Raw genomic sequence first — 10,607 nt, forward strand, 5'->3', positions numbered from 1 at the left:
TAATGGATATACATAACATATATTACGTAGGTAACATCTTTATTAATGTTTTTGTTGATTCTGGCGGTAAGAAACAATGTTTACAAATGAATGTGTTGCAATCTATTGGTAAAACCTATGAGGTAGCTTTCAGCAGCAGACTTAAACATTCGATCGTAGTAAATGGCTGATTGTATAATACATATTTTGATAAATATAAATATGGTAAATAACTTCTTTATTAATGTTTTTGTTGATTCTGTTGGTAAGAAACAATATGCATAAGATAACCTAATACTACAGTTTTTACTTACCAAAATCGTATGAGCATAGGCTAGGAAACCTTATTTTTTTTTCCCTCAATGTCCTGCTGAAATTGGGGTGCGTCCTATGCAGACATGCCTATTATAAGCCATCAAATACGGTAATTTGTTATTACATTTATTTGCAAAAAATAGAAATACAAAATACATTACAAAAATATGAGTCTTTTACCATTTTGAACGACACAAACACACAATGCTGCGAAAGCTGAGCATCTCGGATATGCGCGCTGCGGTAGCGGAAAAAAGTATCAGATGCGCGCGCTCGGCGTATTTTAGCAAAATATAAAATTAAATATTATTATATATTATTATATTGTCGTAGCCGTCGTAAAGTCAGTCAGTCGTAAGTCGCATAGGTCGTAAGTCGACGACTACCTGTATAATGTAATTCCTTTGTTATAAAAACTTGTGAAATATCTTTTCTTATTTTATTAACCTATGGTCATATAACTTGTTTACAGTAATGAATTGCCATTTCTTCTTTTACAGCGACGAAGATGACGATGATGAATCTTGGCCCACTGGACCAGCAAGAAAGTGGCCACGTACCCCCCACACAGAACGCAGAACCTGGGAGGATGGTAGAAGCGGCAGAACCCCACAAAAAGGCTACAAACAGAGGCCATCAGCAAAGCCAAGGCACAAGGTCAAAACCTCCCCATTTGGAGGGCAACGATACTATGACTCCCACTACCAAGGAAGGGCAGTCCCACAATACGACTTCAACTTTTACCAACAGCAGGGGTCGGGGTTGGGACCGTACAAAAACTCCCCCAGGTGGTCAAGAAATGTCCGCTGGGAAGGCAACAGTACACAGGGGAGGCCGAGGCAGTATCAGGGGCCGAGGCAATATGCGACGCCCCCCAAGGAGAAATTAGATTTCAGTAGTACTCCGAAAGCTCATGGGTCTAGGCGAAACCCATTTAGCCCTGCAACCCCTGCTACTTACAGGCGTAGGAGTAACCCATTTAGTCCAGGAACTTCCAATAATATCTTCAGTCCGGAAGCCTCCAAAACCTTCAGCCCTAAGACACGTAGCTATCGCAGAAACTAATTCTGCACTGGTCCAGTATGTATAAATGTCTTATTAACTTTTTGTTGATGCACCAAAAAATATTTTTGGTTAAATATGTATTTGTTTGATACATCCAGTATATATAATTTTTCAGCCTTTTCCAATGTTTTGATATTAGGGTTTAGGCATACATTATTATTCTTAAAGAGGAACATTAAATGTTTGGTGCAATAGAACGTACCTCATTAGGGGGACCTTAAGTAGCCTGTTGTTGTGAACCTTCTTCCCAAACTTTCCTTACACTCATTGTAATATTAGTAATTTCTTTACCTTGATCAAATTAACCTTTGTTATGACATACAACAATATCTAGTATTGGACTCGTATTATGAAATGTACTTTTATTTTTAAGTTTTCATCACTTGAAAATATTGACTTCATCTTTTGGTTTAAAGATATCTATGCAGATAAATTCTCTTGTTCAAGATGTTTTATATATTGACTTTTAACAAATAATATAGTGTGGACTTTGTATAAAATATTGCAGAAATAAAAATTATTCTGAAGGCAGTTTTTCAGTCCTTTAAAGCACTTGTGATATAAAATGAGAGATTTAGTGTAATTGACAAAAAGGTAACAGAGAGAGAGAGAGAGAGGGAAAAAGGAAAGTAATAATAGATACGGGTAAAAGGCGAACAAGTACTTTAGGGAGAATAAGTTGATCTACAGGGAAGTAACAGCAAATAGAATAAGAATATGATACTGTCTTGGATTAATGGAATGACTAATTTGAAGTCTGTGTGGTAGATAATAGAAGAGAAGGCAGAGATGAATTAAGCAATAATGTGATGAGTTGATGATAATTTGAGAATGTTAATGGAATGACTAATTTGAAGTCTGTGTGGTAGATAATAGAAGAGAAGGAAGAGATGAATTAAGCAATAATGTGATGGGTTGATGATAATTTGAGAATGTTGAGGAGATGGTTACTGAAGAAATAAAGAGAACAAGAGGGTGAAAAGTAGAAAAACATATTCGATGAACTTGGAAGTGAGATTCTGCAGTACAGTGGTTAGTGTGTGAGCTAGTGGCTGACCAGGGTGTGTAGGGTTATGTCTGGGTGCGGAAAATGTCCTAAAGGAATGGGCTGTAGGAATAAATGTTCTTCTGTATAAGAGTAAAGATGGCAGAGGGGTCTGTAGCAATTTTAAAAACATAACATTACTTAGTATACCAGGCAAGGTGTATGGTAGGATTTTGATTGAGATAAGACAGGCAGGTGACATGAAAGATTAATAGGGACACACAGCAGGTGGATTTAAACAAGGAAGGATGTGTGGATCATGTATTTATGAAACAGTCGTATGAAAAGTTTGAAAGGGAAAAGCTGTGTGTGGTAAACAATGTGGAGGGTGCTGAGAATATAAAGTAAAGGGAAAAGTGTAAAAAGGCTGTCGAGATAGATTAAAAGCTGAAACATAATAGAATGAAAGAAGAGGTAGTTATTAGGTTGTTGGTTTTTTTTTTTTTTTTTTGCAACACTTAAAACCAAACCAGTCTTAAGAGGCGGTTTAATAAAGCAACGGAAACATGTAATTTTTTAATAGCTTAAGTTTATGAACACGTATTATTATTATTATTATTCTGAAGATAAACCCTTATTCACATGAAACAAGCCTGCATTAGATACAAATTTCTAAACACTGAATTGATGCAGAGGAAAACGTGGTGACGATTTACCAGAAACCAAAAGTTGTGAAGCTGACAACGCATGTTCATTAAAACTCTGGCCCCTCAAAAAGTGGTAAGATCTTGCAGCTACTGATACCCGTGTTAGATCAGATTAAAAATCTTCTAATAGTGTTCCCTTTTACCAATATTAGTATAGTTCTTATTATTAATGACATTACGATCATTAATAATTCTGTTCTAAAAACCAATACGAACAGCAGAATAAAAAGCGGAAGACTTTACATTTGAGTTCATGCTTCATGGATGTAACTATGCATAAGCTCACCAAATATAAAAAAAATATTAAAAATAGTTTAAATTAAAATGTTCCATTATGATATATTTAACGCAATGCCAGGTCAGTGCTTACATTCTGAAATCAATATTTTCTTAGAACATTAACTACCAAAATTAATTAGCAATATTAAAATACTGTCCACTAGAAAAATCCACTTTTTTTTATACTCTAACGATTTTCTTCGTTTTAGTATAAACCACAAAAAAACGTCTTTAATTTTAAGGATGTCAATCCATTTAAAAAGTGAAAGTCAAAAAGCAAGTTATAAATACATGTTCATTCTCCTTATGGAAAGATCTAAAAACATTTTTGCTAATAAAAAAATAAAAAAGGTTAAAAGAACTGCCGAGAGAATCCTGTTCGTGTTGCCTTAGGTCGAGTTTCATTGGTCGTCATCTTGTGGTTGAAACTGTGGCTGCCGCGTGGCTACAGCCATGCAATGATAATGCCTCTTCCTCCCTAATCCCTCCCCTCGACCCATAATGACCCAATCAACCAGCGCCGTAATCATAATGGGTGCAGTGCTTTGCCCGTACTTCTAGCCATTAAAAAAGCGTTCAAGAATAGCTAGATGAATGCTTCTCAAAAATGAAAACTGCTGTAAGAAGATTGATTATCGAAAATACTCAGTTCTGCGTGTTATAAAATAAGAAAACAATAACATAACATGAATTCTAAAATAAAAAAAAAAATATGAAGAAATAATCACAAATCTCAAAAGAATTAATAATGTGGTTTGATATCTTAGGCGTTTGATTGTTTCTCCTAGATATCTAATCCTCCTCTTCTTGTCCGCAGACCCATGGCTCCATCATAACGCCAAGAAAACAAAATTATTTTTCGTGCTCTTTCGAGGTACTGAGTCTGACCTAGGAAATTTGCTAAGCTGCCCTCATATCAGTTAGGCTATAATTTATTGTTAAACATACGTATTCCTTTTTAATCTTACTGTATATCTGTTCTGTGCTTTACTTTCTTTACTTAAGAGAATTTCATTTTTTTAAACCTTGCCTAGTTCGTCTATAACTTTGACTTATTCTCAATGAATGCAAGCATATAATAATAATAATAATAATTAATAATAATAATAATGTTGATGATGATTATGAAGACGAGTCCGTCCCAGTTCTTTGACATTATTTCGTCACTTGTTCCCTTATTTGGCAAAAATAAAAAAAAACAAAAGGTGATATGATTACCATAAATTATTGTTATTTTAGCACTATTTTCAATGTGCTCAAACTTCTATGGGTTAAAAAAAATGTAGATACATTCTAGGGAATATGGCGACAGGCAAGGAATTTCCTCTTCAAGCAGAAAAGAACGACTTGGGTATAAATTGGAAAACTGTATACTGGAACGGGAATGATTTATTACGCATAATATCAATAAATGGATCTGGATAAATACAAATACCAAGCGATAAAAATGCATCAAAATAAATACATGCAATTACTTTTTTAAAAATCTGTAAACTGATCAAAACTGTGAAAGACTATTTGTACAAATGTTTTGGCATGCGATCACCAACTAGCGTCAGGCAACTTAAAGCGACACCCGGGACGACCCAAGAGTCATACACAACAGTACGAACTCCGAATAATTAAGCTATCAACAACTGAAATGAAGGGATGTTGAGAAGCCCCATCGACCCAATAAAATCTGAGATACCCACTGAATGACAATCTTCTAAAGAATAAATTGTCTAGATCTATCGAGAAAAAAGCAAAATATTTCAGTTACATAGATCCAGAGATACTTCTGACATCCAGACAGGATAACTATTCTAACAATGGTGGAATAAAAGAAATCAACAGATAGGATAACTATTCTAACAATGATGGAATAAAAGAAATCAATCACTTAACGTTAGTACCATCACCGATTCTGCAGCTCTGTGTCGGCAACAAACATAATAAGCAAGGTTAAAGGCAACACCCAGTACTGTCAAGCATTTAGTCACCATAAACAGACACCTATATTAGTGAATCATGGAATGACAGTAAAGGACGAAACTGACTAAAAAACAAAAAAACACAAAATAAAATAAAATTTTTTTATTCTATCAATTAAAATAGTCACAGAATGAGACATGGTATAAATATGACGTGGGATCTGCTGCAGTAAAGCACAAACCATGGTACAAACTATCCACACTCGTATTACATGTATGCATACATATATAACTATATATATTATATATAACATATATTATATATATAATAATAAAACATGTATGCATACATATATATTAACTATATATATATATATATATATATATATATATATATATATATATATATATATATATATATATATATATATATATAAATATGTAGTAGATGAGTTTATCAAACAGGATTCGTTTTGGGTCAAGTTATTCCCAAAGTGAAATAAATCGAAACGAAGGCTAATTTGTGGCTTAATATCTGAATATATAGGTAATACTCGTAGATATAAATACAAATACGCCAACATACACACATGTTCACTTATCGCATATCACAGCATATAAGTTTCTATGTAATAAATACACACACAAGCAACTCCGCCGTGAAGATGAATAAACGATATACGATCTTGTTGGGCACAATAAAGAGAAGGTGAAGCATACCACCGGACCAAAACTTAAGCTTTGTTGGGATCTAAAGCGATTAATTATACCCGACTACTAAGATTTGCTTATACAAGTCCCCATTATGTTTGCTAAGCCGCACTCTGGTATGTAATAATAGCGATGCTGCCGCACGAAAGAACAGCTGGTTTCTTTGCCGCTCGAGTTATACCAGCTGCTTAGTGAGAGCTGTGTTCGCGCTCTAAGCAGTTAAGTTGATAGGTTGAGAAATGATGCTATAAATAAATGCGGCTTACAATAGCTTTATTTGGGGATCTAACTTGAATATTTAAAAAAATGGCTTAAATGCAGATTATATTTAGTGTTGATGACGCTTGGGAAGTTGAAAGTTCAGGTATTTCCTCCAAGGGTTAGAAAACTGGAGATTCTTGAGTATAACGTATCAAACGTTCCCTAACACAGCAAAAACACCCTCCTACACTAACTCTATCACTGTATCAACACTGAAAACTAACTGTACTCCTAAATACTTTATTAAACGAAAACCAATACTCCAAAATCAGTGTCAGTAGCAAAATTGTATTATGAATTCAAATCGTCATGGCTGTTTCCCATTCAGTACACAGAGCACTGGATACAGCAATTTTGAAGTCATCAGAACTTATCGTAACAATGATGTCATTTATAGCAAAGACTAATTGAAGAGAATGAAGATCTCCATACCTTCAGACAACTTAAGATCCCTAAAAATTCAATTTTGGTTTTGAATATTTTATGACTCTAATATCATAAACTTCATCAACATATCCGAAAACCGATTAATTCTTATCATTGTTTCATATAATGTGTAACAAGATATTATTAGTTTCCAAACAGGCCAGACTGAAGTGGCTAATCAATTCTAACTCTCTAGATCTTGAAAACAACTTCATTATATCGCACTTTTGAAATAGTGCTTTATCATTAAATCATAAAAATCTACGACAAAATATCTGATACGCTTAAGATGTAATCCCAGGATTCTAAGCACTCGACATCCACTCTTTACAACATACCCTACGGAAGTAAATGAAAGAATATTCACGTATTTTTTATTATATTCATTCTCTTAACCTGGGATAGTGACAGCTTTAACTCTACTGTCTCTTTTTGTGATCTTTACCTTGATTAGAGTATACAAGGTAACACTATAGTTATTTTTCTTTCCCTCTATAAGATACAATAGCTAGGTACACTACATTGTTATGCTCTCGCGTATTCTAGTTTTACACATAATGGTGATGGGGCCAGCCTTAATAGATCATTTGGTTGGTTGTAAACAGGGCGCCTCTATCTTCTCATTTAACTTCGTTTCTTAACACAACCCTATCCTTATCCTTCAATTGAGATGATGAGGCGTATTCCAGTGTAACTCGAGTATTTTTTTCAATAGAAAAATTTAATCAAAGAGATATGTGAGAGTCATGAATAATTCGTTAATTTGTAAGTATTCAGATTTACTCGTAGGTAACTATATTTCATAGAAGGAAAGCGTTACGAAAAAGCACAACAGTATTGAAAAATTCTGAGTTTAACCCAGCCCTAAAAAATATTACCATACAGAATGCCTATTACTTTGACTGCTGACCTATCTCTTTACAACATACATAGGTACACTACCCAGTCTCAGTACGTATAAAACTACGATGTTTTCTAGAAAACTTGAAACTTCCGACAATAAGTAACATTTTCTCGGTTCTTACATTACTCAAGCTAACAATTTAACATGACTCACTAATTATTCTGAATATATCTCCAGAATTTAATGAGATGCGTAAGCGCGACCTTCATGCCGTGACTATTTCCTGCAAGGAAAATTATTCAAGAGTTCTTCGAGAGCGCCAGGAGTAGAAGACGAGATGCGTATCGCTCATATAAACAAAAAGTTGAAAATGCGGCGCATGTTGCCGATGGCGTCAGTGTGCAATGTCTCTCAAAAGGAATGTTTTAATTGAGTCCTTCAAGTCTGATGCGAAGGATATTGCCTGATACACAAGAACAAAAATAGTTCTCAAGCTACAATTGACAAATCTCAAACCGAGTTTAACGACGCCTCCGTTTAATCCGAAAATAAGGTCTCGTTACGCCTACTGAGCTCTTTTAACAGATTTTTAAGTAATCGATACCCGCGCGATGACTCTCTGTACCAATGGAAAAAATTGTTCTCACTTGTTTCAGATTACCTGACTTGATATAAACTGCTTCCTGGGCTGGAAAATAGTTATCTGCATTCCTATATGCAAAAGTTATCTTACAAGTAATACACTGTATAGTCGAGCAAACGCGCGCGCACGCGCGCACGCACACTACATTATACATACAATATATAAATGCATAAAAATATATATACTTATTTATTTATATGTGTATGTATAATATAGTGCGTGTGTCCGTTTTACTGACTATGCGATGCATTACTCGTAAGATAACTTGTGCATATAGGAATGCTGATTACTATTTTCCAGCCCAGAAAGCAGTTTATATCAAGTCAGGTAATCTGAAACAAGTGAGAAAAATTTTGTCCACTGTTATATTATATATACTGTACATCCATATATAAATAAACACACACATATAATATATATATATATATATATATATATATATATATATATATATATATATATATATATATATATATATATATATATATATATATATATATATATATATATATATATATATATATATATATATATATATATATATATATATATATATATATATATATATATATATATATATATATATATATATATATATATATATATATATAGCTAAGTGACAAAACATGACCGGATGCAGTTTGGGACTAAGTATAATTAACTTCAAAAGCGCGACTGAAACAGGGGTATTGCAGTGTCAAAACACCACGGATGCCACATAGAATTGTCACCCCACTTAAGCGAAAAACAAACAGTCTTATGCTACGCATGTCATCTCGCTTAAGAGTCTTCGAAGAGCTTAATACATAAGAAATGGGTCTTAGCAAGAAGGAGATTTCCTTTCAAGACGTTGACAGTGACAAATGTCTGGGCTGAAGATTACAGCCATGATTATGGTCAGGGATTTATCACGGACGATCGTGTTACTAGCTGCCAGAACCACTTCTTCCCTTCAATAAGAGTCTGTCAATCTATTTGTATGTCCTTTTGCTTGGTCAACGTTGGTAACTCATTCGTAAGAAAAGGTTGGAGTAATAAGTAAATTTACGTTTAACAAATGCATCAACATTACCAACGAACTTTTGTTGTAAATGCGTCAAAATCTGTGCAATGAGAAAATTCTCTATTTGTTTTACCGAATTACACTTACTGCGCTATAACATTTTTCCCTCACTATAAAAAAAAATACTACAGCGAACAAAGTGCAAAGCATTTCAAAGGAAACTAGTGGATGCACACACACACAAACACACACAATTATATATATATATATATATATATATATATATATATATATATATATATATATATATATATATATATATACATACACGTGTGTGTTCCTGTTGTCGAACTAGATCCATTTTGCACACGTCCTTAATTTAGTCTGCACTGAGATAACAATTAGTTTATCAATTCTCCTCTACGTTTCTTGTACGAACAAATATGTTGGTAAGGAGCATGAGATTCATGCTGTAAAAATTCGTAATAAGCCATCAAAGGAAATGATCTTATGGTAATTGACAGAGGAAAATAGAGACGTTTTAGGAAGACAGACCTACTCATATGGTAGCTCAAAGAGAAACAAATACTGCTATATTTGATTTTAAAAAGCTGGTCATTCGTGAGAAGACCAGTTGAGGAAAACAACAACAAAAAGTAAAAGGAAAGTAAGATCAATAAGAGAAGAATAATGACAAAACACCAATTAAAAACCAAATTGAACAAGCAAGAAAATAACTAAAAATTTTATGAATCAAATTCAAATTCTGAACACCCCACTACAATAAATGTAAAAAAAGATACTGAAAAAGGGTTGGTCATGCTAGCAGAAAATGTAACCAAATTCATAAATTAATTAAACGTACTAATATGGAACCTTAATGCACAAGAAGAATCTCAGTAAAGAGAAAAAAATTGGAATACTAATTATATACAGAGTGCAAACCAATATAATAAAGAATACTCGAACTGTTATTATACTGTCCACATAAAATTAATGGGAAGAAAAAGTAATTAGAATATTTGCCATTCTGGGTAAAAAGCCAGAGTCTATTCAACAACAACGCTCCGAAGGAACTTTCCTTCCGCAAACAACACACCGCAGAAATCATTGCAAATTCATAAGATTCATCCAAATAAAAATTTTTTTTTCAATCATCCTCCGTTTCTTAAAGTGTAATAAAAGCTTGAAAGAATAATTATGGGTATGATAGTTTCCATGGCAAGAAACCGACAAATATTCACTGGTGTTCAACAAAAGTCGATATTCTGCTGGAGCATCCAACGAACTTTTTCACCGATGTTCAGCCTATTTCAACTTGGTTCATCCGATCTTGAGAACTTAGTGAAAACAAACACTGATGAAACCATGACCGCATTTCTACTTTTACAGAGGAAAGAAAAGAAAAGAGACTATCCAAAATAGATATTTGCACTCTCAGAAAAAAAAATTCATAACTAAAATGCGAAAAGCCAT

The 10,607-nt window shown here is 33.6% G+C and overlaps 1 protein-coding gene across 1 annotated transcript in view; it reads left to right on the plus strand.

Annotated features, from left to right (window-relative positions):
- Positions 1 to 1,886, plus strand: part of LOC136834057 (mRNA-capping enzyme) — a 289,989-nt gene extending 288,103 nt beyond the window's left edge. The window contains 2 exon segments of the mRNA XM_067096314.1: positions 795 to 946; positions 949 to 1,886. Coding sequence (XP_066952415.1) covers positions 795 to 946; positions 949 to 1,359 — 563 coding nt within the window. The 3' untranslated portion in view covers positions 1,360 to 1,886.
- The last annotated feature ends 8,721 nt before the right edge of the window (positions 1,887 to 10,607 follow it).

This window comes from Macrobrachium rosenbergii, chromosome 53, assembly GCF_040412425.1.
Source record: "Macrobrachium rosenbergii isolate ZJJX-2024 chromosome 53, ASM4041242v1, whole genome shotgun sequence".
Lineage (NCBI taxonomy): Eukaryota > Metazoa > Arthropoda > Malacostraca > Decapoda > Palaemonidae > Macrobrachium > Macrobrachium rosenbergii.